Raw genomic sequence first — 23,682 nt, 5'->3', positions numbered from 1 at the left:
TTTTTTTTTTTTTTTTTGAGATGGAGTCTCTGTCGCCCAGGCTGGAGTGCAGTCGTGCGATCTCGGCTCTGCAAGCTCCGCCTCCCGGGTTCACACCATTCTCCAGCCTTAGCCTCCTGAGTAGCTGGGACTACAGGTGTCCGCCACTACGTCTGGCTGATTTTTTGTATTTTTAGTAGAGATGGGATTTCACCGTGTTAGCTAGGATGGTCTCAATCTCCTGACCTCGTGATCCGCCCGCCTCGGCCTCCCAAAGTGCTGGGATTACAGGCGTGAGCCACTGCCCCGTCAAAGGCACCCCTTTCTCAAGAAACTTAACCACCACCTGCCGGGAAATGGCCAAGACAAACAATAACTGAACATATAATGTACATGTATATACATGTACAATGTCTACCATATGAACAGTAGTCACTTGGTGTGTTGCCATTGTGTGCACTCTGGCTTGCATCATGACACGTGATGGTGTTGGCCTGGCTTCCTCAGGGAGGCACAGTCACTGTGACCATCGTCTCCTTGCTCAGGATCACCTCCGCAGGACGATTGTCTCTATTGAGAAACTGGTGCACCAGTTATCACTCTTATCAGTGGTGAATCATTCATCGGCAGCATCCACCTCTGACAGCTGTCTGAAGTGAAAGAAATTTCTTTTCATCAATGTTAGGAATCTTAGGCTCATAAAAACTTAAGAGTTGGTTGAGAGTCTAGCAGATATCCATTCAACCCCCTACCTGCTGCATGAATGCTCTCCACAAACTATGCCTGGGTAGACAGGTTATGCTGTGACCTTGACTTTTAAGAGTTAAGTCTTGGCCGGGCACGGTGGCTCATGCCTGTAATCCCAGCACTTTGGCGAGGCCAAGGCGAGCAGATCACAAGGTCAGGAGGTCAAGACCATCCTGGCTAACATGGTGAAACTAAAAAAAAAAGCTGGGCATGGTGGCGGGTGCCTGTAGTCCCAGCTACTCAGGAGGCTGAGGTAGGAGAATGGCATGAACCCGGGAGGCGGAGCTTGCAGTGAGCCGAGATCGCACCGCTGCACTCCAGCCTGGGCGACAGAGTGAGACTCTGTCTCCAAAAAAAAAAAAAGAAATTCAAGTCTTTGAGACACCGTTGCTGGTGCTTCCCAGCCATCTTGCAGACCTCAGCCCTAGGCGGCCCTCCTTGACTCCCTGGTAAATTCCTTCTTTCATCATACGCCCATTTGAAGCTAAAGCCCTGTCCTTCCGTGTCCCTGAATACTGGAGAAGCAGGTGCTTTTGGTCTGGTTTTTCCTGGTCTGGCTTAGGAGCTCACATCAGTTGCAGTCTTGTCAGTCACTGAATAGCCTCAGATTTGCTGTTTTCCACTGGTCTCTGAATTTGGTGTTTATTGGGTGAACACAAGCCTTATTTTCTTTGACCATGTCTTCACATTCTCTCGCTTTCTCCATTATCTTGTAGAACTCTTTCCCCTCCTGTGAAACAGCGTGCAGCTCACCTGTAATTCCTCTTCCTCCCAGGAAATCACCTGTCCTGCTTGAGCTAACAGTTGAAACAGTCATGTTGACTTTGAATAATCACAACATGCCTCCTCAATAGCCCAAAGAGGCACAGAAAATACCCATTCTGTTAGAGACAAAGCAATTCACTCTTCATGTTCTCATTAAATATTGCCCACGCTTTTTATTTGCAAAGGACCTACCAGCCTTTTCTGCTCCTTCTCCTCATGGTGACGCTGAAAAGGAAATTCACAGGCATGGAGGGAGGCGATGTTAGCCTAGCGGACTTGGGTCTCACCGTCTAGGCCCACTTCTGCATTCCCTCCTCCTCCTTGCCTCTTCCTTTCACTTAATTGGCAGTTTTGGTCTGGAATGGACTTGGAGACTGGGAACAATTTTGTTCCATTTGTTTGGTTGGTAGCGTAGTTGGGATTCATAGAGTCCAGTTGTCAGGGGAGAGCCTGGCCCAGAGAAGGTCAGTAGATCTCAAGGAAGGAGCCTTGGAACGTAGGATCCCGGAGAAGTTGTCCAGTGATGGTCCTGGTTTTACAGATGTGGTGCCCACCCACTACGCCCCAGCACACCGATCTCAGAGCTGCAGTTTGCAATAAGTACACACGTGTCTTTTTCCGTTTTGATGAGAACTGTCTCAAGTCTCTTTTTTGAGTCATTGATAGGCTTAAGGAATGAGGACTTATTTCAAGTGCTTTACTGAGGTCCCAGGGGGCAGTCCCTGGTTTGGCCCAATTCTCTGCGTGTCCTCGTGTGACTTTCCTGCTCTGCCTCTCACTCTTCCCTCTTCCCTCTCTAAGGTAAACAGAGCTCCATGGAACCCCCACATGGATAGGTACCCTTTCTTTACAGCAGATTCACTCACCTGAGTGCAGGAGGGAGAAGGGCAGGGAGTCAGTGATTGTGCTGAGACAGTGGTCACCTTGGCCACTGTTCCCTTGGGGGTCTAACCTCATGGCAGAGGTCAGTGGCTACCATGGGGTTTTACAGATTTCCCTTGAGTTACACAGAACTTGGCCTTTTTAAAATTAAAAATTTTTTTCTTTCAAATTTTGCTTTAAGTTCTGGGATATGTATGCTGAACGTGCAGGTTTGTTATGTAGGCATACATGTGCCATGGTGGTTTGCTGCACCCATCAACCCATCATTTAGGTTTTAAGGCCCACATGCATTAGGTATTTGTCCTAATGCTGTCTCTCTCCTTGCCCCCCACCCCCCGACAGGCCCTGGTGTGTGATGTTCCCCTCCCTGTGTCCATGTGTTCTTATTAGAACTTGGCCTTTTACGTTACTAATTTGACAAGCCCTTGAGGAGAGTCGGATAAGGTCCCAGTACCCAAGCATTCAGTTCAAAGGCTTCCCTAACATAATGTTCTTCAAAATCCTTTAACAAACTTTCTTAGGTGGTTTCCTTTCCCTTTTCCTTTTCCCTGTTGAGGAACAGAATGGACAAGAATCTGATGGGGCCCATAAGTGCATATTCATTGAGATGTTTCATATGGCTTGGGAGATACAAGGTAGACTAAGGGACAAGACACATAAGAGAAATTAAACCATGAAAGACTGTCTGGGGTCAGTAGATGACAAATCGCCAAGTGAATGGTCAGTGATAGCACAGTGTAGGGGAGTGAGCTCCTATCACAGAGCGGAAGCTCTTTTCTTGCTGGGAGCAGGATGGGTGAGTGATTCACAAAGGGCTGCTTTCCATCCCCGGAGCTCGGTAGGCCCCAGACTGGGAACCAGGGTATGGTGCCTTGTCCTTGTGCTTCCAGCTGGCATGTCCTAATCCCTGGAAGCTGCTCCGATGCCTCCAGGAGCACCAAGGATAAGGTGAAGAGGGTCCCTCAGAGAGCTCCATGGCCGACTTTCCTGCTTCTCATGAGCCCTGGACCCCAACTGTCTTAGACGAATGCCAAGCTCTGCAGACACCATCCATTTGGTGGAAATCTATCAACCTGTTTCACCAGGTCCTTGTGAGTCAGAATCTTGGAATGCGGGTGAGAATCTTAGGCCAGCCAGAAGTTATAAATAGAATCAGCTACCCTCCCCCACCCATCATTACAGGCTGACCAATGAGAAGGTATTCCCTGCTGCAGGGTGAATTCTTGAACCCACTACTTTGGAGCAGCTCAGGCTCCAGGCGCCTCCATATCTAACAGAGGCTGCTGCAGGGCACCCACCCCAGAGCTAGAAAGATCAGGGCCTGTGGAACAATATTGCACTCTTACGTATTAGACTTTCCTTTCTTTGTTCACTCAGTCCTAGAATGTCCCCCTCCTTTCTCGTTTGTCAGCTGCTTGGGAGCAAACACAATAGCTAAGCTTCAGATCTCTGGCTCTGCTTTCTCTCCTCCTGCTGCCTGCCACTGAGGAGATGTGCTTGCTTTCCCTCCTCCTCCCCTGCACCCGCCTGATGTCTCCAGGGAAGATGCCTGGTCTTCTTTAATGAACTGGAAATGTGATTAAGATGGGTCACAATTGGGTCTGCACACCAACCCAGGCATGGTGAGGTCATGGCTGGATGGGCTGGGGCAGCTGCTCTCCTGCAGCTTCTGGCATCGTGGACAGGAGTTGAAAGAAGACAGGAGGAGCTGATGCAGAGCCTTGGAGCCAGGCAGATGCTGGAAGTGTGCAAATTGGCTGGCTCCTGTTTTGCATCCCTGCCAGAATGGTTTTGCAGAGAACTGAGGAGCCAGCATGGATAGCAGGCAAATGAGAATAGTTACAAGCATTTGATTTCCTGGTGTCATCTCATTTGATTTCATTTTGCAGAAACCATCTAGGGTAGGTCCAACTATTGCTCTCTGTCAATTAGGAGTAGGTTCACCTGTGAGTGACAGGACTTAAACAATCTAAGTTAGTTTATCTCTGATGTAAAGAAGCTTGGGGTAGGATGTCAGGGCCATGCAAGATCTCATGGTGTTGGGATCCAGGGACCCTCTGTCTTATTTCTCTCTTGTCCCCAGTGAGGGCTTCTGCCTCGTGTACCAAGACGCTAGCTCAAGCTTCAGCTATCACGACTACATTCCTGCGGTAGAAAGAGAAGGGATTAAGAAAGAAGCAGTCCCTTATTTTGAGGACACTCCATGGAGGTTGCAGAAGACCCCTCTGCTTACAGCCTTCTGGGCATTGCTTAGTAATATGGCTGCCCCCGGCTGCAAGGGAGGCTGAGAAATGGAATCTTATTCCCAGCAGCTCTGTGCCTGGTGGGGGGGGGGGTGGGAATTGAAAACTGCAGGATTCTGGTGACTAAGAAAGGAGGCTGGAGAAATACGATCTCTGGACGACTAATAGATCCTGGACGACTTTCAACCTCTCCCCCTCTCTCACAGGTAGGGAAATGGGGATGCAGAGAGGCGAGAAATTTCCTTTTCTTTTTTTTGAAACAGAGTCTTGCTCTCTTGCCCAGGCTGGAGTGCAGTGGTGCAGTCTTGGCTTACTACAACTTCTGCCTCCCAGACTCAAGTGATCCTCCCACCTCAGTCTCCCTAGTAGCTGGGAGTACAGGCACGTGCCACCACGCCCGGCTAATTTTGGATATTTTTGTAGAGATAAGGTTTCACCACATTGCTGGTCTCGAACTCCTGGGCTCAAGTGATCTGCCCACTTTGGCCTCCAAAAGTGCTGGGATTACAGGTGTGAGCTACTGCACTTGGCCGAGATAATTTTAAGTCACACACTTTCAAAATGATGGGTTGCAAGAGGCAGAGATTGCAGTGAGCCGAGATTGCGCTATTGTACTCCAACCTGGGCAACAAGAGCGAGACTTTGTCTTAAGAAAAAAAAAGCGATGGGTTGAAGATTCTAGCCCAACCATGCTTCTAAAACCTGAGCTATATCCACTGTATGACCCCGTCTTCTAATCTGATTGAGGAAACAGGAGTGGGAGGGCAGGATGGAAAACCGTGTAATTTGTGGTTTGGAATGGACTCAGGGTTTGCACCCCTTCTTGGTCACCCCTTCACTAGTTTTAAAAGAAAATCCTCAGACAAATTTAACAGGGTTTAGTTGAGCAAAGAATGATGCATGAACCAGGCAGCCCCTGAATCAGAACAGGCTCAGAGAGACTCTGGCCTGCCTCATGGTCAAAGATTTATGGACAGAAAAAGAAGTGACTTTCCGAAACCGGAAGTGAGATAGACAGCTGGATTGGCTACAGCACGACGTTTGCCTTACTAGAACATGGTTTGAACAGTGGGCTGCCTTTGGCCAAAACTGACTGCCCCAGGAGGAGGTTACAGTGTGTTTGCATCTCCAGTTAGGTTACAGTTCATTATGTAGGGAGAAACCTTTAGACCTAACTTAAAATATGTAAGGAGGCAGTTTTGGCTAAACTTAACAATTGCATAGCAGTTCTCCAGCTGTTTAGTCGCAGGACTCCTGTATACTCTTTCAAAATAATGAAGGACTTTAAAGAGATTTTGTTTATGTGGGTCGTATCTCTTGATACTTAACCATATTGGATATTAAAACAAATTTTTTTTTTTCTTTTTTTGAGACGGAGTCTCGCTCTGTCGCCCAGGCTGGAGTGCAGTGGCCGGATCTCAGCTCACTGCAAGCTCCGCCTCCCGGGTTTACGCCATTCTCCTGCCTCAACCTCCCGAGTAGCTGGGACTACAGGTGCCCGCCACCTCGCCCGGCTAGTTTTTTGTGTTTTTTAGTAGAGACGGGGTTTCACCGTGTTAGCCAGAATGGTCTCGATCTCCTGACCTCGTGATCCGCCCGTCTCGGCCTCCCAAAGTGCTGGGATTACAGGCTTGCGCCACCGCGCCCGGCCAATTAAAACAAATTTAAAACAAATTTGTTGATTCGTTTTAAAATAACAAGCTCATCATATTTTAATGTAAATAACACATTTTTAGGCCGGGCGCAGTGGTTCATGCCTATTAATCCCAGCACTTTGGGAGACTGAGGCGGGCGGATCACGAGGTCAGGAGTTCAAGACCAGCCTGACCAACATGGTGAAAGCCCGTCTCTACTAAAAATACAAAAATTAGCTGGGCGTGGTGGCACGTGCCTGTAAACCCAGGTACTCAGGAGGCTGAGGCAGGAGAATTGCTTGAACCCCAGAGGCGGAGGTTGCAGTGAGCCGAGATTGCGCCATTGCACTCCAGGATGAACGATAGAGCGAGACTGCGTTTCAAAACATTTTAAATAAAACGATAAATTCCAAACCGAAAATAATTTAGGGGAACAATGACACTGTTTTACAGTTTTGCAAAACTCTTTGCTGTCTGGCTTCAGATACATTATCTGGATGCTCGTATCTGCACCTGCATTTAAATCTGTTGTGATATCTCATGTCCCATAGTCTCGGAAAACTGCACTGCACTCTGGTGAAAGAGGAAAAAGTGCAAATAGCATCTTAGTATTATTTATAAAAACAGTTTTGACTTTGTGCACCCCTGAAAGGATCTCAGGAATTCCTAGGCGATCCCTGGACCTCACCTTAAGAACCACTGACCTAGGCCGGGCACGGTGGCTCACTCCTGTAATCCCAGCGCTTTGGGAGGCCGAGGTGGGCAGATCACGAGGTCAGGAGATTGAGACCATCCTGGCCAACATGGTGAAACCTTGTCTCTACTAAAAATACAAAAATTAGCTGGGCATGGTGGTGCGTGCCTGTAATCCCAGCTACTCGGGAGGCTGAGGCAGGAGAATCCCTTGAGCCGAGATCGTGCCACTACAACCTGGTGACAGAGTGAGACTCCATCTCAAAAGAAAAAAAAACCACTGACCTAGTAAATTCTTGACCCATTCCATGCCTCAGTTTCTAAATCTGAAAGGGTGTCTGTATCAGCCTTTGAGGAGAGCTGTGTTCTTTGGAGGCATTTTCAGGTCTCTGAAGGGCCCGTTTGTGACATGGGGTGATGAGGTGGTCTCTGAAAGTACTTAGGTGGGCTAGGAGAGAGGTCAGCTGTGGAGAGGAGGTGAGTTTGCCTCAGCCTTTCCCGAACGCAGGAGGATGGGCAGAGAATCTGTGGAGGGCCTTCTGGCCAGGGAGCCCTATGAGCCAGCAGCCCTCCATGACTTAGTGGACGGTGAGAGCCAGAGATGCCTGGCTCCTGCTGCCCGCTCCACCCACTGGTGTGCATGACTGTGCCAATTCCCACAGGAAAAGAGGGCATGCAGAGCCGTTTCTAAGCCACATGGAGGGCATAACCTGGGAGGAGTGAGGGAAAGGAGCCAGTGAGAACTTCACACAGGCAGGAACGCACACGGAAGCGTTTGAGGGCACAGAAACAGGCAGAAAGTAGACACCTACTCAAGGAGAGTTCGGCTGGGTTTGATTACGATGGGGGCCGTAACTACCTGCTAAGAGAAGCTGAGGCCACAGACTTGGACCAGCCTCTCAGAGGGCAGATGTGCCTTTCCTGGGGAATCTGTTGGCAAGACTGGGCTGGAGTCTCAGTGCTCGGCTCAGCCGTGGTGACCCTGTTTCCCCTCCTGCCTGAGCTTATGCCATTGGCTTCACCTGGCATGACCCCCCTCCTGCCCTGCAGTCTAAGTCCTATATTGCATCCAGGGCCCTGTGCAGACTGCCTCCTATTAGGCAGCCTTCCCTGGCGTCTCAGCTGCAGGTTTCTTGCTGCCGCCATTGGCTGCACTGGGAAGACACCTCTAGGTGAGGACCAGGTCTTCAGGCTGTTATGCAAACATCCCCATGGAAACACCCGGTTCAGGTAGACTGAATGCCAGTTAAGAGCTGGAGGGCATGACCTACTTACTCCTGTGTTCATCACTGTTAGGTTTGATTCAGCACGTCCTTATTGCCTGCCATGTGTGCCCTGGGAATACAGCTCCTGTCTTTGAAAAGCTTGCAGAGAAATGGAGGAGATGGCCACAGAAATGGACCATTTCAGTATAAGAATAGAGGCCCCCAGAGGGCTGTGAGAATGCCTAACTCGGCAAGAGTGGGGAGAAGGACCTGTCGGAGAAGCCTTCCTGGAAAAGGAGGCTCTTGATCTGAAGTGTGGGGTGGGAGTTAGTGGGGGCCAAAGAAGGGGGAAATGTGGGAGGGCAGATTCTCCCGCTGGGCCAGATGAGGGGGATCTGTTTGCTTTCTATTGCATTCCTTGAGCCTGGCACCGTGTATGAGGCAGGGAGCAGGGAGGGTAAGGCTGGAGAGCCAGGCTGGGGTCAGGTCACAAAGGGTGAACTTCCTGGCTTTGCTGTCTCCTAATGAGCTAGAGCTTTGTCCTGTCAGCCAGGGTGGGACATACCTAGTTAGACTTGCATTTTATATGGGCTTGGACACCCTGCTGGAGACCCAGAGGCCACACTGCGAATGCTTGTTGAATGAATGTTTTGGTCACTGCTACTCCCAGGGTCTCTGCCGCGAGTCTGGAGAGTACAAACATGTCAACTCTTCCCTGGATCTCTTTTTTTTTTTTTTTTTTTTTTTTTTTTTTTTTTTTTTTTTTTTTTTTTTTTGCGAGACGGAGTCTCTTTCTGTTGCCCAGGCTGGAGTACATTGGCGTGATCTCGGCTCACTGCAAGCTCTGCCTCCCTGCTTCATGCCATTCTCCTGTCTCAGCCTCCCGAGTAGCTGGGACTACAGGCGCCTGCCACCTCGCCCGGCTAATTTTTTTTTTGTATGTTTAGTAGAGACGGGGTTTCACCATGTTAGCCAGGTTGGTCTCAATCTCCTGACCTCATGATCCGCCCACCTCGGCCTCCCAAAGTGCTGGGATTACAGGTTTGAGCCACCGCGCCCAGCCCTTGGACTATTTCTGTGTCCTGTCTCAGGACCTGGTCTGTCCTGGCAGGGCTACCTGTGGCAGAACAGGAAGCTGGGAGCAGCAGAGATAGCCACCTAAACGTATGCCACATGGTGTGGCTGCAGGTGAGTGCGGATCCAGCTGCGGGTGCTGGGCAGACCTCTGCAAGTCCTGACCGGCTCTCAGACTGGGACCACTCAGGTGGACCAAGTTCAGGCCAAGCCTGACCAGAGGAAGACTGAAGGACAAAATGGGAGGACAGACTTTATCTTCTGTTTCTGCTGAGAAAGAAACCCTAGGCGATTTCAGAGGTTTGTACAGTGGAGGCCAAAGGAACTGTTCTAAGAAGGGAGGTGGCTGTTTCTGCAGAAATCCACTCCCATCCTGCAGGCAAGTCATCAGAAACACGCTTCTTGCTAAGGCTTTCTGTAAGCCATTTACTACCTCCAGGGACCTCCCAGGAAATGTGCTGGGGTACTGTTCCCATTATCCCTCTGAGTGGGAAAAGAGTGATTGGGAAAAGCTGGACATGGGCCATGCTGGGCTGTCTCGCCACGGTTGAGAGGGGAGGGTGCCTGGATTCCTGGGTCTCTTCCTTTCCTTGGCTGGTACTGCATCCTGCTGGTGAGAATCCCTGGTTCCTGGTCCCTGTGCCTGCAGGAATTAGTCCTGTGGTACAGGGACTGCTCGGAGCCACTGCGCTACAGCCCAGGTGATGGCAGCAGCCATAGCAGTGACCAGGAAAACCCCAGGGAGTGCCTTTGAGCTTTTCTCTAGTTTCAAATTGTGAGTGGAGAAAGGGCTAGACAGGAGCCTGAGCACATGGCCCTGTCTGGGACACCCTCGTGCACTCTGAGCAGAGTCACCCAATTCCCTGAATGGCATTTTTGATGGGATAGGCAGCATGGCAGAATGGAGGGAAAGACGCAGGCCTCCCTCTCCTTCCCTGAGCCCCAACTTGGCAGCGAGGATGGCAAGTTCTGCCTATTGCAAAGAAGAGAGGTTCCCTTCCTGCCACTAGAAACTCACTTTGTTCTGGAGGAGTGTGAACTTACCAAATAAAAGATGAACAAAAGCAGCCCCTCTGTTTTCTAAGAGCACCCAAGATACTAGGAAGTGATAATGTTGCCTGGCAACCATTCATCTCAGTATAGCCCAGGGAGATGGAGATAAGGGGAAAAGGACAAAGGTGTCCTTCTGTCCTGCTGGGGACCTGCTCACTATTCTAGTGGGTAAGGCTAGTGGCTGGAGGGATCTCTCTGGTGGCCAGGAGATGATGATGATGATGATAGGGGTCATCATTTATTAAGGTAGGTCTTCTGCGTGCATGTTCTGTTCAGGCTTCAGTAATCTTGTCACGTAGGAACTGTTACTATTCTCGCCCGTTTTGCAGAGGAGGAGTTGAGTAAACAGCCTAGCTCACACACTAGCATGGGGAAGACGTTGGGCTGAATCTGGGGCTGTGGAAGTCATGATGAGGCCAAGGCAGGCCTGCCCACCTCTGTCAGTCACCCTGGCCATTGCTTTCAGAAGCCTCAGGTTCCCCTTGTGTAAAATACTCTGGGTGAGCAATGGAAGGCTGCATGTAACTGCCTGAGACCTAAGTGGTCCCGGGACCCACAGCAGTGGCCTGCATTCATGGCTGGCCTACGTGGTGCTGCAATTGTGGCCTCTTCACACGGCCCCACCAGGTTGTCTGAGACTGTGGTCATTTCCACAGGTCATTCTCACTCCAGGACACTCTTCTCCGACCAGGTGAACTGATTTGCCTAAGTCCCCACTGCCAGTAAGGGACAGAGCTGGGCCTTAGGCCTAGGCTTTTCACAGCCACGTGGCAGGTGCCGGCCTGGCAGAAGGGGATTGGGCAAGGCAGGGCTGTGCAGGGGCTACTGTTGGCCCTGAGATGCGGAGCAGCTGATAGCTGTCCCCATGAGCCTGCCAGCCGCGCTTCTACACTTCAGCAGTGCGTGCCAGCGGGGGCTTTCCGAATGTGCAAAGAGAACCAGGGTTTTTTGAGACGGGCTCTGTCACCCAGGCTGGAGTGTAGTGGCATGATCTCAGCTCACTTTAATCTCCAACCCACCCCCGTTCAAGCAATCTCTTGCCTCAGACTCCCGAGTAGCTGGGATTACAAGCCTGCACCACCACGCCCCACTAAGTTTTGTATTTTGAGTGGAGATGGGGTCTCACCGTATTGGCCAGGCTGGTTGCAAATTCTTGATCTCAAGTGATCCGCCCAACTTGGCCTCCCAAAGTGCTGGGATTACAGGCGTGAGCCACCGTGCCTCGTCTGCCTGCCTGGCTTTGAGGGTGGTGTGTGTGGAGGCCTAGCAAGGGGCAGGGCCCTAGCACTAGGCACTGGGGGGTAGGACACTGATTTCCTTAGGACCAAGATCCCTGTGCTGCAGGATTGGATTTCAAGGACGGTGAGGAGATGGAGTCAGGTTTCTATTCCTCTGGGCTTTCCGTGGCGCCGCAAAACACGAGGCCCATAGGCCTGGCCTCTGGCCCTGACTGTAGATTTATACAGGCTTGCTCTGGAGACCCTTTGTACAATTCGAGCTGATTGAATTTCCTTCTCCTCAAAATGGGTCGTTTCTTTCCTCTTTTTTACGGTCCCCTTTCCAAATACCAATTGGCTCCAGTTTACCCTTCAGGACTCAGCCCTTCCATTGAGATATTCTTGCACTTTTTTCTTTTTAGCTGAAGATCATAAGTCCTTTCACGAACCCCCAGCTTTGTCAGTCAGAGTATGCATTACGCCTCCAAGAAGTCACGCAAGAAAGAAATCATGGGGGTCATACACATCCATGACTGTGTTGTGCCAAAGCTAAGAAGGACATCATGGATTCTAGGACCCACCATTGTTCTGTGTATCGCTCAGAAACGAAAGACTACCAGTTCAAATATGTGATAGCCGTCCTAAGATGCATTCCAACTTCAGAGATGTTACACTGTGGGGAAAAGGTGTATTTAGAGTTATTACTACATAGAATGGAGAGATGTTTCTAGGTAAAACGTAGGGTCGTTGATACTCGTGAGTGAGCAGAAGTAGGAAATGATGACAGTTCCGAAGCTGCCTGTGTTCTCAGGATGAGGGCATCCACAAAGGAGTAGAACCAAGAATACTCATGCCTGCTGCAGTGTATCTGGGACATTCCATAGAATCCACACATGCTGTTGCTGCCGGGAACTGGTCCCGTCTGGCCTCAGCAATCACCTGGGGAGTGTTTCAAAAAAAACATCTTGCTGAACTCCATCCCCAAACTACTGAATTCAGATCTCTTAGGGTGAGACCCAGGAATCTCACTTTATAAAGCCGCTTGTTCCATTCCCCTCATCCATAGTGAAGAAGGGCAAGGTCCGGGAGGGAAACTGACCAGGTCAGTGCAGAACCAATGCTGACCTCGTTCCTCGACTCTGCCACCCCTCAGGCCAACTCCAGGGCCAGTGCTCTTGGTGCTTCTCTCCATCCTCTGTTCGTTCCTAGGACACTTCCACCATGGCAATCCAGGGACTTGGACTCTGCATTTCCAGAACTCAGTCTAGGATATAACCTTAGCCTTGGTCTATTTCACATTGCGCAGGTCCAGCATCTTTTCCTTGGTCGATGGGCTGGTGCATTGAACACATGCATCTGCTTGGTGCCAGCCTGTCCCAGGGGCTGAGGGAGCTACCTTGGTTTCCCTAGCAGGGCTAAGTCTCAGCGCCACACTCAGGGAGACACTAAGGGAGCATATGACTGAGGCAGCCCCTCTTCCTGCAGGGCCTGTGGGAGCAGTGCCAGCTTCTGAAGAGCACTTCGGTGTTTGCCCGCTGCCACCCTCTGGTGGACCCCGAGCCTTTCGTGGCCCTGTGTGAGAAGACTTCGTGTGAGTGTGCTGGGGGACTGGAGTGCACATGCCCTGCCTTCCTGGAGTATGCCCGGACCTGTGCCCAGGAGGGAATGGTGCTATATGGCTGGACCGACCACAGCGCGTGCAGTAAGTCGGCCCCCTGCCCCGTCCTGCCCTGCCGGGGATGAACGGTCTGTCCTGGGTGATGTCCCTCAGGGCGCTTCAGGGCTGTGTCTCATCCGTGCGGCTTTACCACACCCAGCCAGCCAGTGACTGCAAAGCCACGTGTCCCGGACCCATTTCCTGAATGGCTCTTGCCCTCTGTCAAGCGGGCTTCCCAAAGCCCCATGTCCTGCCCCTGCCTCCCTCCCGCCCCCGTGCCTCCCCTGGCGCTCCCTGACTTCCCTCAGGAAATCCGACCCCTGCACTCACACAGTGTTCTCTGCTTCCCGCCAAGATCTTGGCAGTTGCAGTTTCGGTTTTTGTCTTCACTGCCTGCCCGCCCGCCCGAATTGATGAGGAGCAGGGCGCTGGCCTGCCTGTCCATGTGTGGTGATCTTTGAGAGAGCAGAAAGCCTTGATTAAGTTCTTCTCTTTTATTAAATCAGCTTCCTTTCCTGCAGGCTGATGACTGCCGTCCCTCCTCATGGTGCTGTGTGTTTCATCTTCCAGTCTCAGTGGGTCCCTAGTTATGGTCACTGTCCCCAAGTTATGATTAAGTAGGGACTTCTGAGGTGACCTTACAAGAAGTCTCCTCTTTCCCCAGCCCTTCCAGTGATGAAAAGCCATGCAGATGGGCGCGCAGTCTGCGATGGTTCCACAGATGAGACAGAGGAGCTGGCCACGTCTTTAGACTGCGCACATGTGTCTCAGTGTGTGGCAAATAGCTGCTGAATTTGAACTTTCCACCTGCAGTGGGGGTGTGAGGAAGGAGGATGCTAGCAGCAGGTTTCTCCTCTGTAAAGCCGAGTGGCTGATTTCTTTTTTTTTGTTTTTCAGTCTGATTGTAGGGTAGGGGAGATACCTGACGTATCTTGGAAAAGGTTAAGGGGCAATAGTTTGGTGTCAGAAAGTCCGGAAAGGAGTGCTTATGTGTTCCGGTCTTTCAGTCAGCCTGAGCATCAGTCAGCTACAGTGTAGAGAGAGGAAGGAGGAGAGCCTGTCCTTGCTGTGAGGAGCTGGTTCCAGTGGGAAGAACAGAGTGCTTTAGGTGATATCTGTGAAGGCAGCCTTGCGGCAGAGTGGAAATAAATATGGAGTGAGTGTCACCATGCAGGCAAATGTGCCCTGTGCTGGGCGGGGCATTTGATTGGGGCCAATGTCATGGGGGAAAAGGAGGAGGGATGGTATAGAGGGCACTATGGCTCCTTGCGTGGTCCTAGGAGGCCACTCGTTTTGAGCCTAGAGGAGTTTGGTGTCACTCTGGGTTTTAGGTGGAGGGGAGCAAAAGAATGCCAAGTTGTTCATGGAGAGCAGGTGACCAAGGGGAAGGGCGGGGGTCCTGGGTGCCCCCCGATGGGTCTTAGTAAGGGCCTCACAAGATGGAAGATGTTCATCTAAGGGAGGGGTGGCCTCGGGGGCACGTGGCTCACTGGGGCCGAGATGGCCCTGGAAGCCTGAAGACAGAGGGGGAGCAGTCAGAGTGGGTGCAAGAGGGTCAGGCTGCGGCGTGGCTGGTGAGATGATGCACCGGTGGGACCTGCTCTGGGCAGACGCCTTCGATGTTCCTTTTCAGGCCCAGTGTGCCCTGCGGGTATGGAGTATAAGCAGTGTGTGTCCCCTTGCGCCAGGACCTGTCAGAGCCTGCACGTCAATGAAGTATGTCAGGAGCGATGCATGGATGGCTGCAGCTGCCCTGGTAATGAACTTCCATTTTATTTACAAATCGGAGACCTTGCCAGCAACCTTGGCTTTGGGAAGTGAGATGAAGGCCACTTGTGTTTGCTCTCCGTTGCTGAAATCAGAGGACTTTTATTAAGCTTTTAAATGTCTTTGTCCAGCGTGATCAGGATTGAGCTGGTCTTTCTTTTTAATGTCCGTTGTCCTGTTGTACTGTATCCATGAACGCACTTGTGTCTTGGGAAATTGGAGGGTGGCCTGGGCCCCATCAGTGGCTTTGTTTGGGGGAACTCGTGGCACATCTGAGCTGCAGTTGCTTTCTCAATTAGCTGTGTCAGGGAACCGATCTGGGAAAAACATCTCCTGGGCATGCCGTGTGAGCTCAGCTGAAAAAGGGCTCTGCACTAGAAAGTCTTTTCAGGGGAGGCTTGGTGGGCTTTAGGGAAAACCCCTGTTTAATTACTGAGAGCAGGGCTGGGCGCGGTGGCTCACGCCTGTAATCCCAGCACTTAGGAAAGCCAAGATGGGCAGATCACTTGAGTTCAGGAGTTCGAGACCAGCCTGGCAACATGGTGAAACCCCGTCTCCACTAAAAATACAAAAATTAGCTGGGGGTGGTAGTGTGCACCTGTAATCCCAGCTACTTGGGAAATTGAGGCAGGAGACTCACTTGAACCCAGGTGGCGGAAGTTGCTGTGAGCCGAGATCACACCACTGCACTCCAGCCTAGGTGACAGAGTGAGACTGAGTCTAAAAAAAAAAAATATTGGGAGTGAGTCCTGTGTGTTTCAACTCATGACTTCCGTCACTGGAAGAACAAAACTGTTGACTCCCTTCCTTCATCTGCGGATTGGTGATGAGTAGTCTTCCCCATCCCACGTTGCATTAATGTGTAAGGGAAGCAGCACACACATTCTTGAGCTTCCTGGAAGAAGCCCTAAGCCCAGACTTGTGCCTCCCCTACTGGATGACCTGGAACAACATTCTTCCTCTCATTTCTTCATCTGTAGTATGCAGATGAGGAATTTCCCCTCCTTATATTGCATTATGTGAAAGATAAACACCACAGAACAAGTTCCTTGAGCTTCCTGGAAGAAGCCCAACCATCGCCCCGGGGATTCTATAGTTGTGGGATGAGTGATGCAGTGACAATGTTGAGGTCTTTGTCTTGATGCCTTTGACCCCAGAGGGACAGCTCCTCGATGAAGGCCTCTGCGTGGAGAGCACCGAGTGTCCCTGCATGCATTCCGGAAAGCGCTACCCTCCCAGTGCCTCCCTCTCTCGAGACTGCAACACCTGGTAATGGCGGCTGCGCAGCGTGCTCTGGGAGACCTGCCCAGGGGACTGGGGAGGGGTGCTGGGTCAGCAGGGTGGTGGCAGGTGGAAAAGAACCTGGGCTGCGCCAAGAAAGAAGAGACTGAGTTGGAGGCTACTGGTGGGGGCTAGGGACAGGTTGTGCAGGCAATGATGGGGAGCAAAGAGTATATTATAGATAAATAAGCCTTGAAGATGGGGAGGTCAGGAAGGGCAGGATCCTTCACACGCAGACAACATCTCTAGCTGTCCCTCCAAACTATGCTTTCATAAATGATCCTCTCCCTCTGGAGGAGGGCTATATCACTAAGCAGCACGTAGGTCCTCTCCTTGAAATCTCTCATCTGCCAGGTGGTAGGGAGTTGCAGTGACCAGTGGAAACTCACACCAGTCTGCCCTCCCTTGGTCCTTGCAGTAGGCCAGGCCCAGCCTGGCTTCTGTCATCTCAAGAAACACCCCTGGATGTCACCTCTGGCTGGCTTTGCCAGTCCCCTGTGCAGCAGGGACAACAATTCGTTTGGTCCCCAGGCCTCCTCCCTTTGCTGTTTTTCCCCCCATAGCAGCCTTCTGTGTCCACTGAGCCCCCAGGTTTTCAGTTGACCACCGCCCACCACACTTCTGGGCTGGGAACTACCCATTTCCATATTGCTGTCTTGCTGTCTGCCACTTGAGGGGTAGGAATTTGACTTCTTGGTATCTGAGTAGATTTTCAGGGGCATCAGGTAGTTTTTCTTTCTTTTTCTCTGTCGGGATTTCTTCCCCTGGGTAATATCTCTAATATTCCTTTGTGGCCAAAACTGTGTCCTGTACAATTTTAACCCTGTGAAGATTCTGCTAGCACCAGCTCCTTTCTTCTCCCGCATCCCTTCGTTTGGGGACTGTGACAACTACCATGAGCTCTAAATCCGTTTGCACACCCTTGCGTTTGCAGAACCACCAATGACCTGTGCTTTTCTCCCCGACAGCATTTGCCGAAACAGCCAGTGGATCTGCAGCAATGAAGAATGTCCAGGTAGGCGACCTGCCACTCATTCCCTTCCTCCTCTGAATGGGGAGGCTTCTCCTCCTCTTACCAGACAGGGAGGGCCACACATCACGGCAGCGAGAAGTTGCCCTTTCTGCACAGGTTGGCTGCAACCACATGACCCCAGCTCTGGTTTCAGGTACCAGCTCTGCTAACCCATTCACAGGCCAGAGGTGGAAGCCCTGCAACAGCTGAAAGGGGAGAACACACCTGTGTTCAGGTGTTATTGTCTGTTCTTATTACCTGTTTGCTGAAAGGATTAAGGTTGATGAGCTGTAAGGCCTGTATGGTCATGATTAACTAGACAAAGAGGATACAAATTCTTTGGAAAATTAAGAAGTAGAAGGGCCTGGTAATTCTTTACGCTTGAAGGGACAGTTCTAATGGAATTTTCCAAAATGACTAACATGAAGACCATGGCGTGGTCCAAGAGCTAGGAAAACCAGGTCACCAAATGATTCCTCCCATCCTGTCCCTGCCCTGGAAAATCTGCTTAGGAAAATTATTGAGCAATCTCTGCCATTTGCTTTCTCCTCTGTTTGGCCCCAACTCTATTCTGTTTACTGCAAACCTTGCCCATTCAAAGCTCCCTGCTGCCCCACCTTCCAATGACCTCAGACCTTGCCCTCTGTGGTCACTCATGTGGTGTTTTCTACGTGCTGGCCGCTGCACTAAACCCTTTCCAGTTAGAACCTGTGAGGCAGGTGCAATTTATTCTCATGAAAGCAGAAACAGACCTAGAGAGGTTACATGACTTGCCCAAAGTCACACAGCTGCTATGAGGCGGAGCCAGGGCTTGAACTCACAATTGCCTGACTTCTTTTTCCCTTCCCTTTCTTCTCCTTCCTAGTCCTAACCTTTGGTGGCCTGAAGTGGGTTGAGCTTGGATACCTGGGATTGTATTTAGGGTCTGTGAATTAAAGGCTTTAGGATAACTCAGGACCTTATCCAGTGCCCTGTACACTGGGAAAATTCTGGAACTAGATGTGGGCTGGATCAGTTAGTCTAGCAAAGAGATGGCCACCCAGCCAGGTTATCTTTTGTGTAACCCTTGAAGAAAGCACGAAGGAGAAAAGATTGCTCTTGAAAGTGATATCTGTGCTCCATTGAACATAATTACACCATGTCAAAGACGAAAGGAGCTCTTTGGAAGACATGTGAGTTGCTGCAATTAACTTGTGAAAACACTTTTAACATCTACATAATAAGCACTCATTGTATGAGATCTGTGAGCCACAGTGGGTGGAATTAGGAATTGAGTTTATTGTGTGTATTTTTTTAGATGTTTGTAACCACCAGATTAGGCAGTCTTAACTACTTACTGTAGGATGGGTCTTCCATCCATCATCCTTCCAACTGTCCATTCATCCAGGTACTATTTGAACAACCAATGTGTACATGATGGACTGTTTTCTGGGGCAGACAAAATAATCCTGTGGTCTTCAATTCAAAATCTCGAAGATGACTTTGCTGAGGATGTAAGACATTATCTTGATGTCTTGATGAAAACATAAACAGTTTCAATTCTGTCTACTAAGTGGTTTGATATTTTGCCAACAAAATCACTACGCTCTTCTCTGCATTCTCAAAGCCTTGGCTCTGACCATCTTTTTCTAGTTTGGGAGTTTTGTTGATCATTGCCTCCTGGTCCATTTGCACCCACGCACACGAGCATATTTCCACACCCTGCCATGACTCAGCAGGTAGTGGGGATGTCTGATGCTCCCAGTGTGATGACTGCAGATAGAGCTGATGGGAAGAATAGGCAGTATGGTTCTGGAGGGGATATGCTTGGCTCTGCTTGTAAAGTGATGAGCAGGCCAGAGCTGCTCTGCAGCCCCTGGAGGAATGGACATTGTGCATCTTAGAAATAGAGACCTGGGTCCAGTTGCGGTGGCTTCTGCCTGTAATCCCCGCACTTTGGGAGGCCAAGGCAGGAGGATCACTTGAGGCCAGGAGTTCAAGACCAGCCTGGCCAACACAGCAAAACCCCGGCTCTACTAAAATTACAAAAATTAGCTGGGTGTGGTGGTGCATGTCTGTAATCTCAGCTACTTGGGAGGCCGAGGCAGGAGAATTTCTTGAACCTGGGAGGCAGAGGTTGCAGTGAGCTGAGACTGTACTCACCACTGTACTCCAGCCTGGGTGACAGAGTGAGACTCCATCTCAAAAAAAAAAAAAAAGATAAAATAAAATACATAAAAACACCTGGGTTTTGATTTTCTGGAATAAGATGAGAGTGTGTTAGTTATCTATTGCTGTGTAACAAATTATCCCCAAATGTAGCACCTTAAAACAACAAATGTTATCTTACAGTTTCTGTACCTCAGGAATTTGGGTATGGCTTAGCTGTGTGCCTCTGGCCCAAGATCTCTTATAAGGTTACAGTCAAGCCATTGACTGGGGCTGTGGTCTTACCTGAGGTCTTGATGGAGGGTGGGGGTAAAGGAGATGGCTTTGAAGCTCACTCATGTGCTGCTGGTGGCAGGCATTGCTTTCTTACCATGTGGATCCTCCCTGGGGCCTCCTCGTGACATGACAGCTGGTTTCTGTGGGCAGAATTGTTTAAGAGTGAGTAACAGAGAGCAGTGGAGACAGAAGCCACAGTCTTTTAAAAACCTAGTCTCTGAAGTGACATCCTCTCACTGCTGCTGTATTATCGTCACTAGAAACAAGTCAACATGTCCAGTCTACATTCAGGGAGGGGAGAGGTTACACAAAGACACAAATCCAGGAGGAGATGCGTCCCTGGGGGCTATCGTGGAGGCTGTGCAGTGCAGTGTTGTGTATGGGTAGTGGGAGAGGGAAGAAGGGGCCCAGGAGAGCAGCCGTCTGGACTGGAGAGGGGCTGGGTTTTGCATGATGCTCCTAGACCTCCGTTGTTCTCTGCATATCCCTACTTACTGATTAGGATGTAGGGCAACCTTAGGGACAACTGTGGCTTCCCCATAGCCTGCAGACTTCCCTTTCTGTAACCCTGAGCCTCCTTTCCCTTCCTCTGCAAAACAGTTGGGGGGAAGCTCTGCTAATTTAGTTCCCATTGAAAGGAGCATGTCTGTTCATAGGGACTGTTCTTCAAATGAAAACAATTCATGCTATAGGATCTCAAACTCTGAGTGCAAGTATGTAGAAGGGACTTTTCTCGAGCTGGGAAAGGGTACATGGAAGAATTTTCATTTGTGTCCTAAACCCCGTGGGACTGTAAATGTGGCCAAGAATGGAGGCCGAGAGCACAGGCTCTGGACTCAGGCAACCTGGTTGGAATTCCAGTTGCATCTCTTAGGAGCTGGGTGACTTTTGCCAAGTTAATGATTTGCAGCCTCAGCTTCCTAATCTGTAAAGTAGGGCTCATGACAGCAACTTCATCCCATGGCTCTTGTGAGGCTGTTGACACACAGCAAGTACTCAACAAACGTGGGCCATTACCATCTTCACAGAGCTCACAGGAAGCTGTTTCATTAAGTAGGTTCAGAGAAGGACTAAGACACAGGGGAAAGCCCAAAGGAGCCTGGAATGGGGAGGAGTGGTGTGTGTTTTGGGGGGTGGCTGGGCCAGTGGGGCAGGAGGGAGGTCTGGCCTCCCTGGAGAGGCTGGTGGACCTGTCCTGGACAGCTGGAAGGGAGGCCTTGCAGTTACCTGTTGCTTATTTGGTTCAAGATATTTTCTGATGGATTCTAACACAGCCCTAATAATTTGACCTTGGGAATCAAGGTCAGTTTGTTCTGAAGCCTCCAGGAAGCAAGATAAACCCCACACCCCAGGCTAACAGACAGCGATGCATTATCGGAGCAGATGCCTCTTACATAGGAAGATGTGTTCTGAGGGCCCTGTGCTTTCCTGGGGGTTCTGACTCCTTGAGTTCACAGAAAATCTCCAGTGGCCTGTTCACTCCTGATGGGGTTTCTGGAGTGCCATCAGACCCCTTTCAGCCAGGCCAGGGCATCATGTTTCATAGACAAGGCTTTCCTCTTCCTGGTCTCTTTGTTCAGAGACCCAGTTGTCCCTATGCCCCTTGGTAAGTGCCCAGGATTAGAATGACATCAGGCACATGAGAAACTGTAGGAGCCAACCCGTGAGGCAGTTTTAGGTGGTATCAAGGGCTTTGAGCTCTATAGCCAGACAGACTGCCCATGTTTAGATCCCTGTTTGGCTTCTTCGGGAACTTGGATGAGTTGAACTTCTCTATGCTTCAGTTTCCTCATCTGTAAACTGCGGATAATAAGGAGCACTTCATAGGAGCAATCATGGAGATGGTTTCCACAGAGCAGTTGGAAATGCATCTTATGCCAGGCACAGTGGCTCACGCCTGTAATCTCAGCCCTTTGGGAGGCTGAGTGGGCAGATCGCTTGAGCCCAGGAGTTGAAGACAAGCCTGGGCAACATGTTGAAACCGCATGGCTACAAAAAATACAAACATTAGCCAGGCATACTGGTGTGCGCCTGTAGTCCCAGATGCTTGGGAGGCTGAGATGGGAGGATCGCTTGAGCCTGGGAGACCGAGGCTGTAGTGAGCTGTAATGGCATCAGTGCACTCCAGCAGTGATCCTGTCACACACCAAAAAAAAAAAAAGAAAAAAAAAATGAATCTTGGGCCAGCTGCAGCAGCTCATGCCTGTAATCCCAGCACTTTGGGAGGTCAAGGCAGGTGGATCATTTGCGGTCAGGAGTTTGAGACCAACCTGGCCAATGGTGAAACCCTGTCGGTACTAAAAACAAAAAACCCACAGAAATGAGCTGGGCATGGTGGCACATGCCTGGAATCTCAGCTGCTCGGGAAGTGGAGGCAGGAGAATCGCGAGAGCCTCGGAGACAGAGGCTTCGGTGAGCCGAGATGGCGCCACTGCACTCCATCCTGGGCGACAGGGTGAGACTCTGTCTCAGGAAAAAAAAAAAAAAAAAAAAAATGCATCTTGCACATTTGGTAGAGATTATGTTGCAGGCTTCGGTGACAATTTGTGTCTGGCGGAAGTCTGAGTTGCTTTGCTAAAGGCCTGTGGGTTGTCATTTCTGCAGGGAAGGCTTTGGGAGGTAGAGGGTTGTGGGGCCAGGGAAACAAATGGCCCGAGCAGAGCAGCTACATCCAGGGCTCACTGCTGCACACCAAAGGGTTTGTTTAGAAGAGGTAATGTGCTTCCATCAGATGAGAGATTCCGTTTTGTTTTTCATGAAGGAGGATCTTTATTCACGTAGAAGTGGATCTGCTTTAACTTCCGGATGTTTTTTTTTTTTTTTTTTCTGAGACAGTTTCACTCAGTTGCCCAGGCTGGAGTGCAGTGGCGTGATCTCAGCTCACTGCCAACCTCTGCTTCCTGGGTTCAAGCAATTCTCCTGCTTCAGCCTCTAGAGTAGCTGGGATTACAGGCACCCACCACCACACCCGGCTAATTTTTTGTATTTTTAGTAGAGATGGGATTTCACCATGTTGGCCAGGCTGGTCTCAAACTCCTGAACTTGGGTACTCCTCCCACTTCGGCCTCCCAAAGTGCTGGGATCATAGGCATGAGCCACGACGCCCGGCCTGGATGTTCTTTTTTTTTAGTGCTATGTTAGGAATCACCTGCCTTTCATTCATTCACCAAACTTGTAGTGCCCATCTCCATCTAGTGGTGGGCCCGCTGTTCGACGGGGACTGCCTGTTGCTGACTAATGAGGAATATGCTAGTGTCCCATCCTGGGCAGAGGATGGGTGAGCGTGTTCACATGGCCCGTGGTTCTGGCTAACGTTCTAGCTCCCGTGGCTAACTGCTGCCTGGCAGCTCACCCACCCATTTTCCTGTGTTTGTGGCCATGTTCCTCAGTTGTACCGAGGAGATAAGCTAAATATAATATTTAGACTTCGGATTTGTGAGAAACTTGAGAACACAAGTCAGTGAAGGTCAGAGAAGGAAATCATGAGAGGATTAGATGCTGGCCCTGAAAGTTTTCCTTTCGAATATTTGCACATTTCTCATTGACCCTTCTTTTCCTGGGTATTGTTAAAGAAGACAGAAGTCCGCTTTCTTGCTTAGGTAAGAGTGCTCTTGAGAAAACAGAGAAGGCTGGAGGAAGAATTCCCACCCATTTTTACTGCACCAGGGTCAAGACATTTGACACAAATGACCGTATTATTGTGTGTGTAGAATGATGATAATTTCTGAAAAATGGTCAGTTCAGAAAGGCTTTCCTGAGACCTCACTGAACTTGAAATTCCAGCACATCCAGAATGGACTGGGGTGGTCCTGGCCCCTATCCTGTGGCCTGTTTGCTCTGTCCTCCACAGTCACCCCTCACTCTCACGCTTCTCGAGGAGGCAGTGAAGAAGGCGGGTCATGCTGGCTGGAGTGATCTGAGGCCTCTCCACTTTCTCCTAATTTCCTCTGGGCTAGATGTGCCCTCCTGACCCATGCTGTCCTGGAAGGGATCTGCTGCCCTGGGGACCAGGCAGAGGGACGTGTACATCCCTGGGGCACCTCATCCTT

General features: G+C 50.3%; 1 protein-coding gene across 1 annotated transcript in view; it reads left to right on the top strand.

Moving 5' to 3' along the window:
- Positions 1–23,682, top strand: part of VWF (von Willebrand factor) — a 178,977-nt gene that overhangs the window by 30,223 nt on the left and 125,072 nt on the right. Inside the window, exons 7-10 of the mRNA XM_017883319.1 lie at positions 12,978–13,194; positions 14,783–14,905; positions 16,074–16,185; positions 17,166–17,212. Of these exons, the coding sequence (XP_017738808.1) occupies positions 12,978–13,194; positions 14,783–14,905; positions 16,074–16,185; positions 17,166–17,212 (499 nt within the window). The remainder of the gene's footprint in view (positions 1–12,977; positions 13,195–14,782; positions 14,906–16,073; positions 16,186–17,165; positions 17,213–23,682) is intronic.

Source organism: Rhinopithecus bieti, unplaced genomic scaffold (genome assembly GCF_001698545.2).
Source record: "Rhinopithecus bieti isolate Rb0 unplaced genomic scaffold, ASM169854v2 scaffold_13342, whole genome shotgun sequence".
Taxonomy (NCBI): domain Eukaryota; kingdom Metazoa; phylum Chordata; class Mammalia; order Primates; family Cercopithecidae; genus Rhinopithecus; species Rhinopithecus bieti.
This window is presented reverse-complemented; position numbering and strand designations above follow the sequence as displayed.